Source organism: Rhyacophila brunnea, unplaced genomic scaffold (genome assembly GCF_057557595.1).
Source record: "Rhyacophila brunnea isolate RB1 unplaced genomic scaffold, BYU_Rbru_1.0 scaffold_20, whole genome shotgun sequence".
NCBI lineage: Eukaryota > Metazoa > Arthropoda > Insecta > Trichoptera > Rhyacophilidae > Rhyacophila > Rhyacophila brunnea.
This window is the reverse complement of record NW_028232860.1, coordinates 5,651,502-5,679,057: the sequence shown is the minus strand read 5'-3', so window position 1 is coordinate 5,679,057 and position 27,556 is coordinate 5,651,502. Positions and strand designations below refer to the sequence as shown.

The window sequence follows — 27,556 nt, the reverse complement described above, 5'->3', positions numbered from 1 at the left end:
ACATATTTTTATAAAAATCGATATTTTTTAAAATAAATATAAAAAAATATTAAATCTTTGAATTAGTCAAAAATATCTTCGTAACAATATATAAATCTTAATAATGTAAAATCTAATAATACCTAGTTAAATATAACCATAACATATTATTATGTAATAATAAGGTAGGATCTTTTAACAAATTCACATTTTATAAAAAGAATATATTTATATCTAACTTAAAATAAAAAATATTTATCTTTTTAATGTTTTCACATCATATTAAATTAATTAATACACTTTAGATTGTAAATTATCAAAAAAATCTCAAATTTGAAGTTTTGTATTTTCCTGCTAGGTGCCTCTGGTAGATAAAGGCATCACCTTAATAATACTTAAATATAACTATAAAATAATACTATATGTAATAATAAGATGGGATCTTTTAACAAATTCACATTTTATATATAAAAAAATAAGTAACTTATTTTAGTAACTGTTTATCTTTGACTTAAATTATAAAATATTTTCTTTTTAATGTTTTCAAATATAGGTAATAAATATTAAATTAATTAATACCTACATACAGTATGTAAGTTAAAATTTTAAACTATCAAAAAAATGTTTCAAATTTAAAGCTTTGTGTTTTTCTGCTAGGTGCCACTGGTAGGTAGAGGATTTGCATTAATGAAAGATGTTTTACTACAGCTTATTTTTTATATAATATTCTTCATAAAATATATTTGATAATCTAATACCGGCCGAAGAATCATGCCGCCCAGCAGTCTTAGCCATTCATAATATTATATTTATTATACTTACCTAAGGATATTTTCTCTTTTTCATTTCTTTTAATCACATCTCAAATAATTATAATAATTATGTAGATGTTAATCGTTAATTCCAATCAACTCTTTCACATTATGTATAATTCTGTAAACATCGTGAACAAAGTTAAACATCATTTGAGATTTAAAAATACAACAATGAAAACTACAAAAAGCAAATTCTTGCATTGCTTACTCCATTATTCTCTTTCTACCGTTCCCAAAGTTAATCCGTCACTGCCTACCTACGCAAAATATAAACAAACAGCGTTTCCCAACCCCGCCCCCGCACCCATCTTGCGTAGGATAAAGACAACAGAGGTTCTGCAAACCTCTTGTTTGTCTTGCAAATTGTTACTCACGAGTGTTTGGCTGTAAGCAAACTTTCTGGGAAATGTGTATTTTTCACAACGATTTCTCTACCATCCCAATTTGTTGTTCATGCACTGTTTCTGGCACATGATGTATTGTTTTAAGTCAATTTGAAATGTTTTCTCCAATAATACGTATTGTAAAGCTTCAATATATAGTAATATTTATTTAAATAAGCGAGCTATAGCGCAAGTCTGCCAATTTTTAGATTATTAAGTAGATACAAATAATAAATAATGCATAAAAGACAGCACGCAGTACTCTAAATTGATATCAATTTGACAGGTGTCATCTAATTATGTATTTTCGATAAAAATCAGATATCCGAACATATTTACTTCACCCAGACATATCCCAGCATTGAAAAATACGGCAAGCGGTCATGTCACTTCCCTTAATCTATCACCACATCTTACACCTTGAGATCGCGTGATACAGCACGTAGATCACTTTCGTAGTACCGTTGCGAGGTAAGAGGCTCAGAGTAATAATATAAAGAGAGTGGATGATTAAATGAAGCCGTGTTTTTTGCGTATAACACACAGTAGAACCTCAATTTTATTATTATTAACTTAACAACCAAACGCTATACAAATATGTTGCTTCTCGGTAAGGCTAGCAAATTTAAACATAACATAGTTAACCATATGTTTTACTAAAATAAGGAACTAAAAATAATTACCAGCTCGCAGTTTTTATATGACTGTAGTCATCCAAATTAATATTTACCGGCGACGTGTACAACAAATATTTAATTCAGCAATAAAAATTCTATATTACTCCAATGCATATTGCGGAGATAATATAAGCGTGCCGTATGCTTTCTCGCTCGCACTTATTTATAGTTTGTTTTCGTTCAAACCTTGTGGGGGACGGTTGGCCGTGGCGACGAAACCCTTGAAGTTTTGCGACAATATTTTTATGGAGTACGCACTCTCTGTTGGCATTCGGATCACGTCAAGCGTCTCTTAATTACTGCTTCAATCACTGGTTACAGTATATACTCAAGTGTTTATACCACGGTCGTACTAATCTACCAATAAGATTCTGTGGAAACGTCAATTCTAAAATGGCAAAAGTCAAGACCTTTGATGCTTGGTTAGATGACATAATATCTTATAGCCATAGAGGAGTGCACGCATGCAGTGAACAAACGATAATTAATTATTTTAGTCCTCATCGAATACAACCTTGATGTACTATATGCGATTCCGAGTTGGCTGAATGCAGACTGATGCGGATTCTAAGTTTACTGGAAAAACTGCCACCATTATTGGAAAATGTGGAACGGCTACGTATTTAAGCCTGCTCACCACCTAAGTGTACGGCCAGGGTGGATGCGTTCGGCGGAGCGTTGAGCGGCGTGCGCAACTCAAACTTACACTTATTTTATGTCATATTATCGTGAACGCTTTAAATTTATAATTTGTTATGTTCATTATATATAAAATGAATAACCTTGAATACCTAGTGTATTTAAAAATTGGAAAGTCCAGCATGATAATTTTTTATATGTATATGAAAATACCTCTTACAATTTCAACTTACTTACATGCATTTAAAGGATATGCCCAATCTCAAAAAACACCGCACACTATTGGTATGCACATAATATATATACAACCGTAGCATATCTCATTGGTTTGATTTTTTTTTTCATTTTATTTAAGAAAAAATATTATTACCTAATTAGAAGAGTAGAATAATATATTGTTATAATTGCCGTGGAGTAGAGATTAGAATGTAAGCCTATATCAAAAAATAATCGTTGAAAAAGTATTTGAAAAAATAATAAATAATAAGTCCTCTCAAATTTATTTCCGAAAAATAACATTACCGTGAAAACTTTGCCATTACAAAACTGAATTGGGTTGTTGATTTTTTTGTATTGTTAGCTGAAAAATAAAAAAGCTTATTGAAAATATCACCCGATATAAAAATCACTGTAGGTAATAAAAAATAAAACAAAAGCTATATTCTGTTTTTCAAAAAAAAAAAAAACAAAATTAAACCTTTCTATTTTCGAAAAACTGAAAACTTTTTTCATTTGAATTTAATTGGTTGCGTTTATCGTCATTTCATAATGGCTTAGGACAAACTGTTTTGTGTATCTATCTACCTTTTTAAAACCTTAATAATTGAAACGCGAAGAATGTCAAAGTGGAATTCGTTTTTTTTTATTATTTATTTTATGATTCTGTCTAGACGAGAGACCACACAAAACAATGACCTGTTAATATTGCTTTTTTAAACGATTCTCACGTTTATCTAAAATGATTTTTGTCAAACTTTGTTTTCGGTTTTTTAATCGTTTAACCTATGGCATAATAAAATCCTTGCCCGAATTCAGTCACCAAATTAATACCGCCATTTTCTATTTATCTTTGATCTCAAATTCTAAACATGTTGACAAAATAATGTGATATTTTATATAAAAAAAACAGTTGAGTACTGTTTCAAATTACTTCAAAACCTAAATAGTTTTGTATTGTTGTTTCAATTTAATAAAACGCAATTTTTTGTAGTACTTATTCCACTTTTATCAATAAATTCGGACCGGTTTCGTCCGCCTCAGAAGGACATTTTCAACTTAGAGTTGAAACGCAATTTTCAACTTGAGTTGAAAATGTCCTTCTGAAGCGCACGAAACCGGTCCTAATTTATTGATTAAAAGTGGAATAAGTACTACAAAAAAATGGTGGTTTATTAAATTAAAACAACAATACAATGCAGTTCCACCATGAATTGACAGTTAACCAAATAAAAGAAATCTAAATAGTTGTTATCATCAAGAATATTAAAAACAACGACAATAACAATTATTAACAAAAACTTTGTTTTTTAAATGTAGATACACGATTCTTTTTATGAGACTTATAGATAAATATAATATGAATTAGCAATTTTAAAACCATAATTTCTCCATCCATCACAATTTCCGTATTATAAATTCACACGTTCTCAATTGAAAATTGAAAATTATATTGTATAATTACAAGACAAAAAAAAACTTTTTATATACAAAGTTTTTAAATTTTCCTTTGAAATATTATGCTCAATATGCTCAAACTTGTACTTGATATGAAGTAAATAAAAAAACAAACAAATATAGAATACTGAAATGTCATTTTGATTTCCATAGTAACGCACGTATATATTAATAATGTAGTTGCCAGGACCACCCCCTTAGAAACCAATAATAGTGAATTGGATTACGGATTTCTTCCGAAATAACTTTTCATACAAAACAGAATTAACTGGAAATGAATTCAATTCTACTTAAAGATGGCTAAAAGTATTAAAAAAATGCATTGGCACCGTGTTCTGATATATTCTAAAAGTTTCAAATATCTAACTAGTCGGGAAGTTAGTTTAAAATCGATTGCAAGATTTGTACTGGATAAAAAACCACCGGAAAAATAAGAATACGAGCTAATAAAAACGTTGTAATAAAATCGTTTCTCACATTCTATATAATATTCTGTGTTGCTACCGTGGACTTAAAGGTTTTGCTCACCATATGAGTGGAGTAGGTACGTATCTATGATATATATGGTAATAAAATATATGGTATATAAAATAGTGATATATACAATATATTGTTTACGAAAATTTATTTAATATCGTATGGCCTGATATATTTGCATATTTACTAACTTACTTCACTCTGTCATATTCCCGTGTTGGGACATATGGCACGCACAAGGTCGCGCCAATTCTCTCGCTCGGCGTATTTATAACCATAATCACACGTCTCTCACCGCGCATTACCCTTCACCTATGTAATAAGCGGCCCAAGCAGCACAAAACAATTATTTTTACAGCGTCTCTCATAACAAAGCAATAAAAATATTAAATTATTTTGGGGCTTGTAATAAATATTTACGACGACATTATTCAACCAGCAAAATATAATGATACGGAATAAAATAAAACAATGGGTTCTCTGTTATTAAATAATTGCTTTTGGCCCGTCGATCGACGACGCCTCAAGCAGCGTAATTTTGGTAGCCGTGTTCAATGAACGGACTTCTTTGTATTTTCATTAAATCGTATCGCCGAGAAGCGAAAAACGGTGACTCATGCGGCAGGCGGCGCGCAAGGCATCGTTAAGTCCAGTGGGTGCTGGCGTATTTGATTACGTTGTATTTTTGATGATTTACGCGCCACTTGTAGAAATTTTGCGCGAGCGCCGCACTCGCTGCGCCAATGGGCTTTATGCCTTAAGGTTTTGCGACAATAATTGTACGGAGTTTTGCACTCTCTGGCGGTATCCGGAACACGTGAAGCATCCCTTCATGACTACTTAAATCACTAAGGGATACCATGTCCACTCATAAATTGTAACGCGGTAGTAGCAATGTACCCCTAAGATTTGGTAGAGACATCGATTCTCAAAGCTCAAATGTTGAGACTTTTGAAATATAGCTACATAAAATTAAATTGTGGGACACTACCAATCAAACCGTGACTCAGTCCATCATAGGCCTCCGGGTGAAACACTCGATAATTACACACTCACACAGATAGATCTCAATTATTATAATATGTTAATTTTATGTAAGTATCTTTATTTAATTAAGTCAAATAAGTTCTCACGTGTTTCACTCATCACCCGACTACCACAAAAACCTACAATGGGTTTATTTGATTTGATTAAATACGGATGTAATTTAAATTTGTGTGCGTGCGTGTGTAAAATTGTGTGCGCCCGGAGGCCAGTGATGGACTGGATTATGGTTGTGTTGAGCGGGACGCTACATATGCATCAGCTATATTTCAAAAAGTCTCAACATTTGAGCTTTGAGAATTGACGTCTCTACCAAATCTTGATGTCATGTCATGACAGGTTGCAATACAGGGGACAAAGGTCATAGTAAAGTCATTTCCTGCCATGTTGTTGGTGTTGTCATTTTATAAAGGACGACTTAAAAAACATTTTTACAACGTTTTTCTTAAGTCGTATTCTTATTTATTTATCCGGTGGTTGTTTGTCCGGTACAAATCTTGCAATCAATTTTTAACTAACTTCCCGACTAGCTAGATAATTGAAACTTTTAGAATATATCAGAACATGGTGCCAATACATTTTTTTAATACTTTTAGCCATCTTTAAGTAGAATTGAATTCATTTTTAGTTAATTCTGTTTTGTATGAAAAGTTATTTAGATACCATTATTGGTTGCTAGGGGGTCATAGCAACTAAATAATTAAATAATATATACGTGCGTTACTATGGAAATCAATATGAAATGACATTTCATTACTTAGTATTTCTATCAAGTACAATTTTTTTTGATCGTTTAAGCTAGTCAAGTCAAGTTTATATGATTCAACAGACAATTTAAAAACGTTGTATATAAAAAGTTATTTTTATCTTGTAATTAATATTTTTTAAATTGATATGAGAAGCTTAAAACCTGAAATAGAATAAATTGAATGTCTTAATATAAATTAATCGTTAATAAAAAGTTTAAATAATTAATTAACGGTTAGGTACTTTATCAGTGTTTCATATAAAATGCTGACAAAGTATTCCTAGTAGGCTATCCGTATTCAGTATTTATAAAATTCTTCATTATTCTTTAGTTTGTATTGATGTACACAATCAGTATTCAAAATAATCTTGCTTTCTTTAAGCTATGCCTTCTTTTTTCTTTTGACTATGTCCGATCCTAATAGAATCATAATATGGGCAACCACAGAGTGGAGATTTGTGTTGACAGATGTTTGTTTTTACGAGAAATGGACGTCAGCCACTTGCTCAACCTATTAAGCACATACTTTGACTCCAAACACAAATTCAAAAATAATATTATGTATTTACCAAACCCATGATTTAAAAATGGGATCCACGACATTATAAGCCGACGGTTAAGTCGCTTGACCATCGAGAGCAACTATATTATTTAGAACATTCAATATTATCTATGGGGATAAACAGCTCAATCCGTGTCAGCATATTGATCGGCGATATAAAATACATTACCACAATTACAAATTCTTTAACATCGATTTCCCGTAGTGTCCAATTTTGGCAAATTCAGTAAATAGCTTACTGAAATTAATATTTTCGCTATATCTATTTTTCCACATTATCAGCTATGTCCGATATAATAGCTCCATATAATCCATATAATAGCTGACACAATTATAATAACTATTTTCTAAATATTCTTTTCAAGATTATATTATTTTGATTGTGAGTACGTCAATAAATCTTCTTCTTTGGTCATATCCACCTCTTAATTGGGGCATATGGACAACACGTGGTGCCTCCAAGAATTCTTGTCGCTCGCCAGTCTTCTTGGTTTGTTCCAGGTCAAACCAGCGTCCCGTAGCTCCGCTGCATACACTCTGTAGATAGTATTTAGCGGTCTTTCAGGTCAATAAATACGCGTATAATACACGTCAATAAATAGCGGATTATAATTCATTGGACATGTCATTCGAATATAAGTTCCCGGTCTCAGTCTCTATATCGCTCCGCACAACATCTCATTCTACCGAGACTTGGACTTTGTAACAGTATCATAAGTATTGTAACATAATTACTGTAACATACTCTTGTACCGACTGTTTACGCTGCAAATAAAACTCGCTCCTCTATCTATCGGATCAACCACCAAATCTCGACTCCTCCATCCACAACAACATATCTAACAATGATTGGCATATCGTTGCAATCTCTTGCAGTCATTCCGCTCAATTCATTTATCGTTTTGCGTTATTTCTTGTTAATAATTTCTTATTTATCGAACTTATTAGAACCTCGTTTAAAAACGTACAACAAAGTCTAATACTAACTATCTAAAATATATACTTTGAAAATCTGTTAAGTACCTGTCGTTGTTTAAAGCTGTCATTGAGTTAATGCCGAATTCAAATATAAATTTTAAATGTGAATAAATCTGGTAATCCCAAATAATCTATCTCAAAAATGCACTAACTGAGATTTACCATTATATCCACTGAAAATAATATATACGAGTATCCTTCTACAAACAGTCTAAGTAAAGCCGTTGAGTTTGATTTGGGTCAAACGAAATCGGAAAGTGAGTAAGGTAAAAACATCTCTAATAATTAACTTAATAAGGACTGGTTTCCTGAAGGCTTTCAATTATTGACTGAGCCGACTGATTTCGTTAAGAGGGCACCTGTGACTTAAGTCTTCTTTGCTTAGCTCTTTGTCAAATGCAATTAGGTACTTTTTATTTAATCTTGGTTGGAGATTTATTTCAAAGTTTACGGCGTCTCTGTTCTAGTTAACTTTGTTAACATGTTTTTAATAAACGTTTTAATATATCGTTTAATAAATTATACCATGTTTACATAGTTTTTAAATCATTGAATTTGTGTATAAAAATAATATAACCATTAGTGAGTCGTTCAGCACCTGACATTAAATTTAAATTTATTGTGTCCAAATATTGAATGTCCAAAAAGTATTTATGAGAAAATATTTTCATATTATTTATCTTACATTTTTTTTACCATATCAACTTTTTTCAAATTTGGTCAGATGTAAATATCTTTTAACGTTACTTTATGACCAATAAATTTGCGTCTCTAATATTTTGCCACATAAATAATGTACAATTTGAAACATATTATGGAAGAAAACTAAAAAAGTGAAAAAACCAGCAGTTATAACCGTCTGCCATCACAGTACCGAATTGGTTACGAATTATCTTCTCAGATTGTAATTAATACGCACATCGATTCAATAAACAAAGATTTCATGTGATATGTTATTATATTCGCGTTCTGGTTGTAAAGTCCTCATTATAATAAAGTAATATTTTAATAAAATGTTTTTATTAGGTCGTATTCTTATTTGTCCGGTGGTTGTTTATCCAGTACAAATCATGCAATCGATTTTTAACTTCCCGACTAGTTAGACATTTAAAACTTTTAGAATATATCAGAACACGATGCCAATGTATTCTTTTAATACTTTTAGCAATCTTAAAGTAGAATTGAATTCATTTTCAGTTAGGTAATTCTGTTTTGTATGAAAAGTTATTTCGGAAGAAATCCGTAATCCAATCTACCATTATTGGTTGCTGGTCTGGGGTCCTAACAACTAAATTATTAATATATACGTGCATTACTATGGAAATCAAAATGACTTTTCAGTATTGTTTCTATCAAGTACAATTTTTTTTGATCGTTTAAGCTAGTCAAGTCAAGTTTATATGATTCAACAGAAAATTTAAAAACGTTGTATATAAAAAGTTCTTTTTATCTTGTAATTATTTATTTTTAAATAACGACGTAAGGCCGTAGGAAAACTTTATTTTTCCAAATCGATACGTAATCCAAGCAGAAAAAAACATTATTACACCTAGAATAACACATATTTTCCCAAAAAAAATCGTAACCCTATTTCATCTAGAAAAAAGTAGCAAATCGAGTTCCGTTTTTCTTTTGTGATTTTTATTTGCCAGGACGCGTGGGAGAAAAATTTGCGCGAAAAAAGCGTCATTCCCTCGGGAACAGTTTCACTAACTTTCCAAAATTTTAGGGTCACCGGAAGCGTTTCATTTTGCGAACACATTTCATGCCTGTTCACATCATATTTATGTTCAATCAAAGTAATTTCAAAACTATCTTCACCCACTGGGTTGTGTACATCTTTACTAAATTCACTTTAGCTATAATATAATATCATATACATAATAACACTGATATCATCATCATAATCAACCTGAATATATCCACTGCTGGATGAAGGCATCTTCAGGCTGATTCCACTTCTCTCTGTCCTGTGCGTTGCGTTGCCACGTACTTCCGCAGAACTTTATCATTTCATCGATCCGGCGGCCTCTAGGTTTCCCTTGCGGACGTTTCGTACCTCTTTGGTACTACTGGATGACTAAATAATAAGTACCAGTACACACGGATTTTAAACGAACCCACGAAGAAGTAAAAAGGAAAGCATTAAAAGAGCAATCTTTCTTCGGGTGGCCAATGACTGCATTGATAACATAACCACAAGAAAGGTATTTTTACCAATACTGCCTTTATTTCTTTGTTTTTTTAAATTATTAAAAACACTATTTTTCAAATAATGCTGTGAGCATCCTAAAGATAATAAATTTGAATTTGATTAAGTAACAATCATTATTTTACAAACAGTTTAACATATTGTAATCAAAATATAAGCAATAAATAGCACTACCATCGAAGTTTACAGCTTCGTCTCAAGGACTGATTATTAAAAGTAGGGGTTAGTTCTTAAATTACAGAGTAGATTTTATTTTGTAGCGAGTAAAATATTAATAAATAAGTACCTTGTACGTAAAAATGAATAAGTCAAGTGCTGACCGTTGTATTTTTTGGTGACACGGATCAAAAGAATAAATAATATTACTTTTCCCAACATACTAACAAACATTTACCCGAAACAACCCTTTGTATATTTCCTTAGTTTATCGGGTCGCCTTATCTGAATGACCTTTCTGAACATTTCCCCTTTGGGTAACTTTACTATTGGGGTATAGGGAAAATTGATTTACACTTTGCAGGGGACGACATCCTCGTATAATATATGCGAGCTTCTTGTACAATGTCTTAACTTATAATAAAATACGTAAGCACATCCATGTCCTATAGTTTGTAATACAATATAAAATACTTAACTATTTACTTACATCACTATATTACGGTCCAGCATCAGATCGCTTCAGGAATTTATGTATATGTGCAATAAGAGTGCTAAAAATTGCACTGTAAAGAACACACCCCCGGCCACATGAATAATATATTTCTGATCAGATCTGTCAACTTACAAACTCTACAAGTATTTGTAATGTAGTCGTATCAGTCTAACTAGATTCACCGGAGATACTGATTCTCAACATTCAAAAGTGAGACCCTTTGATCTTGGTATGATACCACGTCTTACAGCCATGCTAGGCACTGATAGGACGCATGTGTTCAGCAAGCGGTAGCGGTCACAAAATATAGGATTTGGTATTCAATAAATTCTAACAATTATAACAAATTGATAACGAAATTGACCCGGGAACACATTTTTCTTTTATTTTATTATTTAAATAAAAACTTTCCACGAATAGATCTTAAAATCAAAAGATTTTTCAAAATAATATATTATGTGACTTGGTATGCGACTGTATTCTTACACATAAAACATATTTTTTGAAACTTTATGATCTTGAAAATCATAACATATTTAAAAAAACGCAATACTAAATTGATAAATGTTTATTTTATTACACTCAGTTAGTCAGAAACTTTTCAAAAAATATATATATTAATTATTGTTAGTAGACAAAAACTTTCAAAGCTTAATATCTCAGAAGTAGGTTTTTGTCACTTGGTCTAGTTCTATTTTTAGCCCTACATATAATATAATATATATTAAATATATTTAACTTACATTTAATTTGCAATATTTTATTTATTAAAACGCTTATAATCATTTTTATTCCCGTTACCATATTATCATACCCTCCCTATCGTAAATATTTCTGTTATAATAAAAACACTGACTACATAATTCATATTTTCAACCAATTTTCATATTATATTATTATTTGAGTCTTATCTCATCTAGTATGCAATTCACTGCTTCCACAATAATTTATATTAATGCATAATATGCATTTGAATACATACTACTCGTATGTGAAAATATTCGTTCGTTATAATATATTGTATTGCTTTTATCATTACCAATAAATAACTGAATCCAACGATGAGGCCATAATTTATTGTCTATGTGGATATTAAGATATTGTTTTGATAAAATACTTACTCTACTCTAACGATACTCTTTCAGAAGGAATAAGGGAGATATTCTCAATTAGTTTCGACCCATTGGCTCCAGTGGGCATTCCAAGATAAGGGTTGATTTTGTAAGGGTCGTTTTGTAAGTATTGCCTGATAAAAAGGTTTGTTTTTTTCGCCAATAAAATATTTAAACAATCGCCAAAAATCGTTATCCTTTTGGAAGTTATTTAGGAGTTCAAATATTTTTTATTATTGGTTTTTTATTCAAACTATAACAGTATAGATAGTGGCGAAAGGTGGAGGTAGGCTTTTAAGATCCGCCATAAATAGTACACACTAAACTTTGTCAGTCATACGTATTTGTTTTCATTGAAATAAGACTACAATTCACAGATGGTGCTAACTACTCGTAGTATTTAAAATTCAATTAAACCCTGCGAAAATCAAGCCATAATAGATAATATTTAAAAAATACTCGTCTATCCATAAAATATCTAAAACTATGCAAATTAAATCATACATTACTTTGGATATATTACCTATAGATACTTAGAATAATATTTTTGGTACTGTTCGGTTATACGGAATACAGCGGAAAACGCATTTTGAAAATAGCCGATAAACTGGATTATTTGTTAGTTTGGGTTAGTTTTGGTTAGGTTAGGTTGGGTTAGGTTAGGTAAGGTTTGGTTAGGTTAGGTAACCGAACAGTACCATATTTTTTTTATCTAGATATTATAGTTTGGTTTAGGCAGGGCTTTAAAATGAACCAACAATAATTGTAATATATATTATTCTCAATCCAACGAAAACCAATAAGTATGAATGAAAAAGTATTCAAAATTCTGTCGTATTGCCCAAAGTATACCAAAACTTTTCTGGTTTGGATAAGGCAGAGTTTAGTTGATTTTTAACAATAAACCAACACCATAAATGTAAGCTGTAGTCTTAGTGCAATAAAACAAATACGTAAGTTTAACTAACAAAGTTTATTGTTTACTCTTAATGGTTCCTTTTTTAACCCTGTGGATCATTATAATATTCCACTAAATTCAATTAAAGTATTAACAGATTTAATTTATTAAAACACATTTTTTTATTATGATTAATCAACCATAAATTTTTGTTTGGTGTTATATTGAATTGTTATTGTATGTAGGTACTTGCTTCATATTTTGCTTTATTTTAATAATTTAAAATATTTTGTTTAATTTGTTTGTGTCCTTAATGATGTATTATGGAATATTATTATCCATTTTCATTTATTTGAATTTAATTGCTACTGGATGTTGGATGGATAATTCAATGTCTTGGTCGAATACTTGTGTCTGCTATTGAATTTGTTTTGATGAATACCCGTTTCATAAAGTTTTATTCATTCATTTGGACCATGTCCGATCCTAATTTGATCATATGGGCCTCCACAGAGTGGATTTTGATATTGACAGATTATGTTTTTACGGGAAATGGACGGCAGCCACTTGCTCAACCTATTAGGTCCATACTCTGACTCATACTCAAATTGAAAAACAATGTATGTTCTTGCCAGACCCAGGATTCGAACCTGGGACCCACGACATCATATACCGCCATCGTGGGTGTTAAAAGGGGGGTTATAAAGTTTATTCAGTTGAAAATGTCCCTCTGAGGAGGTCGACACCGGTCCAGATTTATTTATTAAAATGAAAGAAGTACTAAAAAAATTGTTTTATTAAATTAAATCAATAATACAACGGATTTCCACTATGAATTGACAGTTAACACAATAAAAGAAATTAATTACAGTAGCTAAGTAAACACATTGTAGTAAGTGCGTAATGAACTGTTCTTTCATCCGGGGGCTCCGGGTTTGATTTCTAGTGAGGTTACAATATATTTTTTGTGTTTTTCTCAAATCAAGGGTGTTTGATTGCTTGACTCATACTATTACAATACTTTTTAACTACACTACTATCATTGGCTCATAGTAAGTTGTTAAAATAAAAAAATAATTATACCTATTACATGTGATAAAAAAACAAATATTAGATTAATAGAGAATACTGCAACATCACGTGCTTTCCAATGGAAGAAGTATAGTAATTTAATAGTTTTGAAACAGTTTAGAATATATAGGCTTTTCGTACCTGAATCGTACCTGAAATTTTCAAAATAAGAATCGACTGACTTATTTAGGTCCATTGGAACACAAGAGCCTACTTTGCTTGCTATAATTTTTGTCTAATTTATAATGTAAAACATCATATTATAATAACATTAAGGTACTTAAATTAATTATTTTTAACATTTTAAAGATTAATAATTAAATAAGGTATGTATGCTTGCTTCAAAATATTTACTGTCATATATTTTTAATAAACTATATGATATAATATTACGACAAAATATCAAAACTCAACCAAAACTATCCTATTATTACAAACTATCTACTATTATATAAGTAATGTTATCTTTTTTTTATATAGACAATATAATTTTCAACAGTAATTCTGATTCAAACGTTTTGTAGGTATATAATATATAAAAATGATATTTTTAGTTGTAAATAAACGAAAAACATTCAAATATGTTTGCATTCGAATGAATTGTTTACCAAATATTCTCTCATTTATTAATTAGTCAAAAAAACTTAAAACAAATTTCCGAATTAAACTCGAATGTCCCAATTAAAGATGCTTCTCAGTTGACGCGGGGGATTTCCGGAATATAAATGTTCCCGCCAAAACTCTTTGTTCGATTCCCAATGGAAAATTGCATTTTTTCTAACAAGGTACACAATTAAAACTTCCTGATGGAAACTCTAAATTTTGCATCCCCTTAGTTCCGTTTAATTTGGACCATTTGCCTTCGCGGCACTGAGTTATTTTAATTGACTTGGGGGATATAAGATTGAAAATATATTTATCATACTGTTACAAAGTGTTTTCCGACGAAATATCACACTGATTGAGATAAATTGTATATGAATACATTATAAAGAGTAGGTGGTAGGTACGTTACCAATTTTTTAGAATGTTTAGTGATGTTAGTTATTCGCCAAACTTATCAAACTGTCACACCGGATTGCACGCACATTGAAAAAACAACATATATTTTTTTTTAAGATGTGAGATCTGAACCTACTATCATAAAATAGATAATAATAATCTATAAAAATCATTCATTATACAACACTCCTCCTACGAGACGAATCATTTATTGAAGATGTTCAGTTGATCTTTTTCAGAATATTTTGATGCATATTAATTATTATATTATGGCAATATTACCGCGTATGGCTCTCAGACATTGATTGTTAACATTCCCTTTTCTGTGTATTGGATTCAGTTAGATACCATGGGGTCTGGAAGTTCTATCGGGGGTATCAATAACTTATATGCTGAGGTTGTCCCCCATGTTAAAGTTATCTTATTTGATAACTTGATGTGTTATGCGTGACATGGTATATTCGGGATACAATTGAATAATTCACTGTATTGGTATTTCGTGGTTTTGTATTGTACATAATAAGTTTGGATATACACGGCAATATACAGAACTGTTAAATTAATTTTTATGTTGAGTTGATATGTTTACATTGTAAATTGGAATTTGATTTTAAGTTTAACGTTATGAGGAGTTGCGCGCATAATTTGTCGGATTGGCCGGAATGTAACTGATTTATCGCATGTCATTTCCTGTTCGTATTATTGCCTATGATATAATATAAATGAGCATAGACAATAATGCGTCAGTTGTAGGGTTGAGTAAACCTCTACAGTTCTTTATATTCTACCTAGTTACTGACATGATGGTCTCCTGACTCGATCACTATGATTTGAGTAATGCATGACGGAACACGACGCGATTTCTGTATACAGTTTTTCACGAAATTCGATGAACGCTCGATAAGTTAGTAAATGGTTATAAACAGAAACAGCGTAAGATAAGAGTGTAATAAATGGTTCAGTTTGGCCTATTTCTATGGAAGGCCTATTAGCCTTACGGTATGATCTAAAGTTCTAACACTAATAAAAAAATATTCTAGGTTAACGTCTACAGAATGAACTACATGAATAGAATTTCGGTAAACTTATGAATATTTATATATATAGAATATAACAATGAATAATAAATGTACAACCTTATAATAATAGTATCCAAAAGTTTTATTTCATCCCAACGGACGATATTTCTAGCAAGATGATCACAATAATATGCTGGCTGGAATTGAGTCAGTACTTAAACCTAAAGACGACCGAACCTCTTTACAGTTCACAAAAGAGAGCCAGTTGTTTATTGTATGCTGTTGGCGGATATGACGATATGATTGCTAGTCTATAGTGTTGCGACCACAAAGAGACTATTGTTGAATAAATATTTTGTGGCGAATTCACTTTGTAAGCGCATAATATAAATACTGTAACTGAAATCTAAAAACTACTAGGAATGAAGTTGCAAGGATAGATCCTTGTTGATCATAAGGCGAAAAGACCACTGGTAGCGCTTTTCATAGTCGACTATAATTTGAAGGTGATGGCGGTGGATTACGGAAATCGTAGAGGGGGGAGGGGTTACACAGGATGATGCCAGATACTGACCTTTTTATGTTGAGAGTGCTAGCGCTTCCTGGAGCCGTTTCGGCGTTGACGCACTCACGCACTGGTAAACGGACGGTTCATGTCACTTCTTTCACGGCTTTGCTTGGTTTTAGGATGAATGATGAAGAAAAGTTCAGGATAGATGATAGACGCAACGCTCGCTCAAACCGTATCAGGTTTAACGCAACGATGGTCGAACATAATATGCGTTTTAAGTCACTTGGTAGTTAATGACGGCTAAGCTATAACAAGCCCGCACATAACTGCTTTTTCTCGATGTAGAAAGGATGAATGCAACAACAATTGGCCCAACTAACCACAAAATAAACTATTGAATAATAAGGCTGATAAAAGTTCATGTTGTAATAGAGGGCGCCAAGCTGAAGGCAAAGATTGCAACGTCGCTTTGAAAATGGACAGCCACTGGACAAATTTGAATGCAGTCATGCATTGGTACCTAAGATGTATTATAATATGACGTATATAATATGACTTAACAAGAAGTTGACGATATGTTGTAACATTGGTATCATAATATGTAAATTAATAAATGAATTAAAGTAAATGGCGACCACAAGTCGATATTCGACTAGACATAACAAGAAAAAATCGTCATGGAATTTTAACAAAAAACCTTCTCAATGGCAGCACTTAGGCGAAGGTTTTAATCAGTGGGAGCGATGAATTTTAAGTAAGAGTGAGAGAAGTAGGCGTATTTTAGGTAGAGGGACGGAGGCGGTAGATGAGTTTTCGTAATTGGCTGTAGCGGAAATGAGTGGAGTAAAAAACGTTCATCAAACTTCCCCGACAGAGTGTGTCAAAATCCCTGTTAAAACACCGCAAGACTACGACGATTTTACACCCTACTTCAGTAACGCACGTACAGTATTACGAAAATTATTAAAAAAAAATGAATAATAATGTTAATATTTTAACAATCGTTTTCATAATATCAAATCAAGTTTCATATAGTACATTTTAAGCTTTGTTAGTCATACGTATTTGTTTTTATTAATACTGTAATTTACAGACGGTGTTTGTTAGTTTTCAAAAATCAATTAAAACATGCCTAAACTATAATACCATAATAGTTTTTGTATACTTAGAGCAATAGGACCAAATTGTGCACACTTTTTCATTCATACTTATTTGTTTTCGTTGGATTAAGAATACATAGTATTACACAAAATGTTAGTTCATTTTTTAAATAAATTAAACCCTGCCTAAACTACATTGTAATAGATAAAAATATTATTTAATCTTTAAAACATCCAAAGTTATGTATGAATAAATATTGGATAATTTTAGAAATTTTATAGAGAGGTGAGTATTTTTTGACTATTATTGATTATGGCTTGGTTTCGCAGTGTTTAAATAAATTTTAAAAACTAACTGACACCGTCTGTAAATTTTAGTCTTATTTAAATGAAAACAAATACGTATGAATGACAAAACTTAGCGTGCACCATTTATGTCTAATCTTAACAGCCTTCCTCCAACCTTCGCTACTGGTGAAAGGTAACCCTCAATCGTCAAATTACAATTAAATTAAATAAGAATTCAAAAAATTGAATGTGAATCTTGTCCATTTTGACAGTTTCTTTAGCAGTATAAAAAGGTATTTGCTAACATTAACCCTATACTGCATAGTGATGCCATTTGGCAACATGATATTTTAATGCAAATATTACTAACCCCATCTACGAATTCGTTTTTGAAATGTTTTACTATGTTTTTGCTAATATTAATAAGACCTGAATAAACTTTATGTTTCAACTACTTATTTAAATTGATCGATGTACTATCAAAATATGGTAAGTATATAGTACAGTGAAAATATTACTGAATTCGTCAAAAGGAGTTTTAACTTTACTTTAAGTCCAAATATCTCAGGATCCATTTTGATGGACTTGATCCATAATTATTTTGAATCACCCATATATTGGTGATACGTATGTACCAATGTATTAGTATAACAATTTTGATTAATTGACCAAAGCAGAGCCAGTTTGAAATTCGGTGCTTCCTTACTTGTATACTGGAGACTATATCAGCGCATCTATTCTATACATAATACTGCTATCGGCAGCTATCGAGGGTAGTTTTTCATATTTTTGTATGAAAGTATTATAATTTTTACAATAATTTAGTTTAATTGTTGCAATAAGTGCTATATTTTAACAGTACCTCTCTTGACTGTGCTAAATTTTAGAGCGACATAGATAATTTTGACTGTTAATATGTTTTCGAGCCATTAAAAATGTGTAACATCTTGCTTGGCTGACATCCATTCTCGTAAAAACAAAATCTGTTATTACGAACCTCCACTCCGCGGAGGCCCATAATAATATGATCTTATTAGATCGGAGATGGTCAAAAAAAAAATAACTTTCTTATAGGTATAATTTCTGAAAATATATTTATTTTGGAAATGTTGTTTGTATACTAATAATAATATATTATAATATTTCAAAATATTTTTCTCAGAAATTATACTTACAAGAAAGATCTAAGCCATTTTAAACGACTCGTCAACATATTGCAAAAATGGAGACTGCCGTTTTTGTTTCAAGAGCCCTCAGGTATTATTATCCAATATATCTTGTTAGCGAAGCAATATTTTTTAGACATATGAGGGGTGTATTTTCAAAGTGAACTTATTGGCAAAGCCATAAAACTGTTTACAGTGTTGATGTAATAATATATGTTTTTAGTATTAGAATAAGTTAGTTTTGTAACTAAAACCGTTTTTGAAGTTGATCTTTCTATTGGATTGAATGTTATTCGGTTCTTCCATACAAAAAATACTTTGTTGATTATACCATTGTTCTCTGAATAGCCGATTTTACACCTATTGAGTGTAGTATTTTTATTGTTAATAATTACTTACTTACTTACTTATCGTGTCCGGGATCACATCGCTCCTTCCCAAAACGTTGCAGCGGAGACCGCCCTGTCATTGGCCTTCAACAGGTCCTCCTCAATACACTCAATCCCAATTCGAGGGCAAACCAACATATGCTTCGCATTCTGCACCTCCCCACACTCGCATGAGACATCCCCGCCGGTTAAGACACCCCACTTCTTGAGGTTTGTCTTGCACCTTGTGACACCGACTCTTTGTCTGTTCAATGCCTTCCAGACATCGAAAGGAAGTTCGTGTCCCGGCGAGGGTTCCTCTGTTGGCTCTATCCAAGGATTGCAGAGTCTTTCTTTCCATTTCTGGATACAACTCTCTTCTGGGAGGCAATCCACTTCCGTTGTCCTTTTAAGGAAGCTATTTTTGGACTTGAGCCTTGAGGTCTCTGCTTCGTGTCCATGGAGTGGGTGTCTGGGATCATGCGTCTGCTTCCTTTTTTCGACATTCGCCGCTACTTATCTTTGTATATCGGGAGGAGCTATGCCTATGATGGGGTATATTTTATCAACGAGGGTCGGTCGCAGGGATCCCGATATGATGCAACTTGTCTCGTTGATTGATACATCCACATGTTTGGCATGCACAGGTTAATTACTTATGATCTATTATTAGGTTTTGACGATTTATTATACGCTTATTGTGTGTATTATTAGGGGATTTTTTACAAACACTTCAACTATTCATAATTTGTTTGTTATTTTTTTTTTATTGTGACCCTTGACTTGATTTTGGAGTGGAGTTTTAACCTACTTTATTGTATTGATTTGTTATATAAGTTAGAGTTAATAGTATTCGTTGTCAGTGTTTATTCGCATTTTGATGAGTTTACACTGTAATTGAAGATGGCGAAAGGCGATACCGGGGTAGCAAAAAACGACTTAAATGTAATAGTACAAAATTTAAATCCATCGGAATTGAAAAAATACTTTTTATCCTTTAAATTCTGGCATCCATCTCATTTTCGTTAAGTGGTGGAATAAGTTGACTTTGAAAATACACCCCTCATTAAATACGACTAAACTATACAAATTTTCTACGTTTAGTTACTGTTCGACTATTTCAAACTCATGTCGTTATATAAATGAAGGACGCCTCTGCTTTCTGAATATCTCGTCAAGTATTTGCGAACTTTGGCACCTAACAAAATATTCATAAATAAATCAAAACTTGTTCACCGTAAAAGCACGATGGCAATGGATGCCTTCGTAGCAAACCACCGCATACTGTACCATGACGTTTATAAAAATAGTCAATGTAACCATCGTTTAATGTATCGTTGTGTCAGCAAAAAAGTCAGTTAGTGGTCGGCTTAAAAATGCAGGCTACGGTCTTTTGTTTGATCATGATTTATAATGTATTATTTTTACATTGATTTTATTCTGGAACCTCCAGTTGTGTCTGACACTGTACGGTGAACCCGAGAAAACATCAGGCATTTTAGAAAAGAATTCCATCAGCGCATCTCTTCTATACACAATCCTGCTATTGGCGGCTATCGAGGGTAGTTTTTCATATTTTTGTATTGAAGTATTATTATTATTACAGCGTTTTTATTAGCTCCTATTTTTGTTTGTCCGGTGGTTCTTTGTCCGGTACAAATCTTGCAATCGATTTTAACTAAATTTCCGAGTAGCTAGACATTTGAAACATTTTGAATATATCAGAACACGATGCCAATGCATTTTTTTAAATACTTTTAGCCATGTTTTAGTAGAATTGAATTCATTTTCAGTTAATTCTGTTTTGTATGAAAAGTTATTTCGACACCATTAATGGTTGTTAGGGGGCTGGGGTCCTAGCAACTAAATTATTAATAATATATACGTGCGTTACTATGAAAATCAATAATGACATGTCAAAATGACATTTCAGTATTATTTATATCAAGTACAATTTTTTTTTGATCGTTTAAGCTAGTCAAGTCAAGTTTATATGATTCAACAGAAAATTTAAAAACGTTGTACATAAAAAGTTCTTTTTATCTTGTAATTATTTTTACAATAAGTTAGTTGTAATTGTTACAATAAGGGCAATGTTTTAACAGCACCTCTCTTGGCTGTGCAAAATTTTAGAGTGATATAGACAGTTTTGATTTTTTAGACGGTTAACTTATTGTGACAATTATAATAACTCAATACAAACATTTGATAAACTACCCTCAATAACTGCCGATAGCAGGCGATAGCAGTCTTGTGTATAGAATAGATGCGCTGAACTGGAAATGTAAAAGTGAAAATAGATATATTCTGCACCTAATTAAAAAAAAAACCTTGTAGCACAACCGTAACCACGAGAAGATGCTTGATGAAGATGCGATATATCCTATCCTTGTGGCACAACCTTAAGGGTTCTGTCGTCATGTCTAACCCACATTCACGCTGCAACGGTGCTATAAAAGCAATCGAAGCGCTGAAGGTCTTATACGTGTCGGTAGACCGTGGGAAGTCGCGCGATATTGTGCATTCTCTATCTCCCAATACTGGAGCGTGACTGGGTAATGTAGAGTAGGTATACTAAATAGCGAAGAGTGGAGGTAGGCTGTTAAGATCTGACATAAATAATGCATACTAAGCTTTGTCAGTTAAACGTATTTGTTTTCATTGAACTAAGGCTACAATGTGTCGATAGTGTTTGTTAGTTTTATTAATCCCTGCCTAATCTAAGCCATAGTAGAAAATAGTTAAAAAATATTCCTTTATCTATAAAATTATACCATTTTCAATATTTTATAGATATAAAATTATTTTTTATCAATTATGGTTTGGGTAGGCAGGGTTTAATGAGTTTAAAAAAACTTACTAACACCACCTGTACCTAATAATAATAATATGTATTTTTAATTCAACGAAAACAAAAAAACTATAACTTAAATAGAGCACACTATTTTTGTGGGATCGCCCATAGTATACGAAAGCTATTATGGTTCGGTTTAGGTAAGGATTAATTGATTTTTAAAAACTTACCAACACCATCTGTAAATTATAGTCTTCGTTTAATAAAAACAAATACGTATAACTAACAAAGTTTAATGTGCACTATTAATGGTGAATCTTAACAGCCTACTTCCACCCTTCGCTACTGATACCTATAGTTGTATAAGTCATTGAATGAATTAAAAAAAAAAACTAACCAACACCATCTCTAACTTCTGGGTTAGAATCGTTTCCTCGTGTCAAGCTTGTCAAGCGTCATTATCGAGGGGGACTATTTAATGTGCTCCCTATAGACATAATAATATATTTTCAGTGATAGGTATGCTGTGTATATATATATTTTTAAATTTAACTTGATTGTATGACATTGTTTATGTTTTCATATTTGTTTTTGATTCTCTCTTGTGAAAGTATTATGATGATTTTGTTTTTGGTATTTACAACATTTTAACCTGATTGAAAACCAAGAGTTTTTTTCTAGTTATTAACCTCAGACAATCATTAGGTTCAAGTATACAAATAATATACATATTGCCAGGCAGTTTACATTTCAAATTTTATCTAATGGCTTTAAAAACTCACTGAAGCGCTTTCTAAGTATTAAAAGCCATTAGTTAAAATTCTTCGTGTTTAAGTATGGCTTCTTTAGCATAGTGGTAGATGCAGGTTCGATTCCTGGGTCCGGGGTGTTTTACTTTTTTCAAAAAGATTTTTTCTCTTGGTTGTAATATATTTTCTCAGAAGTGTTTTCAAAATTATGAATGTTCAATTACTATTTTAAATAATTACAAGATAAAAAGAACTTTTTATATACAACGTTTTTAAATTTTCTGTTGAATTATTATGCTCAATATGCTCAAACTTGTAGTTGATATGAAGTAAATAAAAAACAAACAAATTTAATATGGAATACTGAAATGTCATTTTGACATTTCATTTTGATTTATATAGTAACGCACGTATATATTAATAATTTAGTTGCTAGGATCACCCTCTTAGCAACCAATAATAATCTTTTTACTTTTTACGGATTTTTCTGAAATAACTATCCATACAAAACAGAATTAACTGAATATGATTTTAATTGTACTTAAAGATAGCTAAAAGTATTAAAAGAATGCATTGGCATTGTGTTATGATAAATATTATAAAAGTTTCAAATGTCTAGCTAGTCGGGAAATTAGTTAAAAATCGATTGCAAGATTTTTACTGGACAAGCAACCACCGAACAAACAAGAATACGAGCTAAGAAAAACGTTGTAATAAAAATACGTATACTTAGGGGTAATAGTGGAAACTTTATTAGGAAAACTAGCAAATATACTTAGTGGAAATGTATATTGTATACATTGTGATAATATACAGTAAAGGTGTTGTAGGCATTATTCGTTAGAACAAAGGTGAGTAGATGACGGGGAATTCGCGCCGATACTGTTTCTTTGGAATAAATCACTAGAGGCACAAAGGAAACTTTGATTAATGTCCCACAAAGATTTATTGGGCCAATCAGGATTGCGAAATTGGGCCAACTGACTTTTACGCTATGAAATATTGCAGTAAAAACTAACTGCTTTGCGGCGTTTTGCGGTGGGAAATGGAAATTTTTACGACACGATTTGAAAAAAATCACTTTCAAGAGCACCAATAGAAAATGTAATGTACGCCAGTATTTAGAATTTCATTACTACTAAATAGTTTAGTCGAGTTTTTATTACAGATTTTTAATGATACGTTAGTAAAATTTATCACTTTTAATCATGAGTTAATGACTGCACTAAAAGTAACCTGCTGAATCATAATTAAGTGTCTAAGACCTACCACTTGTCACCAACTTTTAAGTAGGTACTTTCTTAAAATTTTCGTGAAAAATTCGTTTTAAAACTAAGGCAGGAAATTTAAATTGTTTCGTATTGCTTCAAAATTACGTATTTTCAGATAACAGCGATATTTTATAGATACTCTCATGATGCAGTACATAAGGTGCTGGCTTTTCATCCCGGAGCTACGAGTTTGATCCCGGTGATGTCACAATATATTTAAAAAATTCTCAAAGCCTGGGTGTTTGTGATTGTTTTACTTCTATTACTAAATACACAACTGTTTCATGACACTTCTATATTGAAACTTGTTGTAGTGCTATAAACAATAAATATTATATTATATATTACATAATATATCTATTTTCTATTTTTCATTTTCTCAGGATTACTATTTATGTGTTTTTCTTTTTTATATATTTCAATAACTCTCAAATATATTCATTATAACTGTATTTAACATTTTATTTATCATGCTTTTGGTGTCCGCCTGTCATTAGAATATTCACGTCATATTTTTTATTTTATATCATTAAACTAATTATTCTATGTGATAGATACTGTTGGTTAAACATAATAATAAAAAAATACTGATCACGTTTTGGCAACGTCTTTTAATGATCTGTAGAGGTTTTATACAACTCTATAACTGACTATATGCTCATTTATAGAGCATAGACAATAACGACACGGAAACGTACACAGTTCTCATTTAGAGTGTCCAAAATGTAGATGTTCCAAGCAGCTCATCCGTTCCATTAAATTATCTCAATTCAAAAGTATTATTATAAAAGAAATGAAAATATAATTAATATTAAATTCTATAGATTTTTAAAAGGTTTGTCGATAGCTATTTCGGTTGTAACACCATTATCAAGACTATTCAGATAGGCCGTTTGCCTTTACTTAAATACTATACGTGTATAGCAGTGACGAAGGGTGACTTTTGGAAACAGGTAGGCTGTGGAGAAAGCACACTTGTTTGATGTATTTACGGGAAATAAGAAGATAATCCGACATAGTCTACAGATGAATATGTAGGTACACAAAAACCAATGAAATTTCAAAAGCTCACTGATGGTAGAATATTAAGCAATTAACCTAATTTGAATTATGTATTTTCTCAAATATAAACGCAAGATACGCTCAAAATATATTGAAAATATCCGTTGTTGTGAATCTGTTCCATAACAATTTATAATTTAACCCGTAAACTAGACATTTTAAAATACTTCTATATTTAAAACATAGACTTAGATACAATATCAGATTTCAACTTACATAATTGGCTGAATAAATTATCTTAGTCTATGAATAAACTGACTGACAAATAAAAATCACGAGATAAATTATTTATTATTTTTAACAACAATCAATATTTATATGTGATTGAATGCCTAGTAATTATTTTTTAAAATTATCTTATAAATTATTTTGATTAAATGTGCACTTACGTAATATGTAAGCGTAAGTGCTCCTTAAATAGCTTACCAATTTATATGGGCCGCCGTAGACGTCTTGAAATTATGAGAAACAAACTTCATATAAAAAAAGTTTTCGATTCACGCGAACGTAATCCATACAATATGTAAAGCGAAACGAGATGTCGCTTATTTTTTTAAACCTTCGAGACATGCCATAAATGGTGATTATTGAAATAGTCGAAAAGATCGTAACATTATTATGACAATTATACGATAGATATCGTTGGGCTCTTGAATATATTATTATGTGATTATATTATTTAATATGTCAATATAAAAAAACTTTTTTTCTTAAGAAGGTAGGCTTTAAATAATCGCCTAGTATGGAGTCTTCGCCACTGGTGTATAGACAGAGACAAAATACATTTTCTTATTCGTTCCAGCAATATTATGAATTTGTGCACTTATTTTTAATTGTAATATTATTAATACTTTGAAAATCTTAAGTGGGTTTTTTTAATGGATATCAAAACCTAAAAATTATTAATTTTGATAAATTTTGTTTCAAAGTATTAATAATATTACAATTAATAATAAGTGTACAAATTCATAATATTGCTGGAACGAATAAGAAAATGTATTCTGTCTCTATCTATACACGTATAGTATTTAAACAAAGGCAAACTTAATGATAATGGTGTTACAACCGAAATATCTATCAACAAACCCTTTAAAAACCTGTAGAATTTAATATTAATTATATTTTCATTTCTTGTAAAATAAAATTCTACCAAGTAAATGCTAACTCAATTGATATATTATTATAAACCTTTAAAATACTCAAAACATAGTTTAGTATACTGTCATTTTATTTTGACGTGTATACGTAATAATAATTATACTTCATAATAAATATAAAATAATATAAACACCCACATGTTTCCGGAAATGAGACCCATACTATAAGTATCACATATCACACACAACGCAACCGTATGAGCAATATATTTAAATCAGATTCCATAGATTCCAACATCATCCGACCCAATACTCCAACACCATCCTCTTATATGATGAAAATAATATGAAGACAGATCAAGAAAACAGTAGTTTTGGAGACGTACCTATACCATGGATTCCGTTAGCAGTGATTTTACAACGTTTTTATTAGCTCGTATTCTTGTTTTTCCGGTGGTTGTTTGTTCAGTATAAATCTTGCAAACGATTTTTAACTAACTTCCCGACTAGTTAGACATTTGAAACTTTTAGAATATATCAGAACACGGTGCCAATATATTGTTTTAATACTTTTAGCCATCTTTAAGCAGAATTGAATTCATTTTCAGTTAATTCTGTTTTGTATGGAAAGTTATTTCAGAAAAATCCATAAAAAGTAAAAGACTATTATTGGTTGCTAAGTGGGTCCTAGCAACTAAATTATTAATTTTATACGTGCGTTACTATGGAAATCAAAATAAAATGTCAAAAATGACAATTCAGTATTCTATAATATTTGTTTGTTTGTTTTTTATTTACTCATATCAAGTACAAGTTTGAGCATATTGAGTAAAATAATTCAACAGAAAATTTAGAAACGTTGTATATAAAAAGCTATTTTTATCTTGTAATTATTTTAAAAATATGAATGTATGTATGTTTTTGAGGAGTTCTAAATAATTTTGTAAGCTAGTAAGTGACATCACTTTACATAATTGCAAATGTGGTGTTGAGCAAAGATTACTTAAAGGTCACGATTTTTTTCCGTACCTACATACAAATGCCTTTTTTTTGCTCAATAATTCTTTTTATCTCCGTTCTTATACAATTTTCACTCGTGGAAATGTGCGGTGTAAAGGAACTCATGAATAAGTGGCGCCCATACAATGGATGATACAAACGTTCAAATAAATTTCAGGTTGAATAGGTGAATTCATTACAAAGCGAAA

At 31.1% G+C, this 27,556-nt stretch overlaps 1 protein-coding gene across 1 annotated transcript in view; it reads right to left on the bottom strand.

Moving 5' to 3' along the window:
* Nucleotides 1–19,736, bottom strand: part of LOC147071114 (protein toll-like) — a 110,431-nt gene extending 90,695 nt beyond the window's left edge. Inside the window, exon 1 of the mRNA XM_085948532.1 lies at nt 19,529–19,736. Coding sequence (XP_085804658.1) covers nt 19,529–19,736 — 208 coding nt within the window. The remainder of the gene's footprint in view (nt 1–19,528) is intronic.
* Between the last annotated feature and the right edge of the window lie 7,820 nt (nt 19,737–27,556).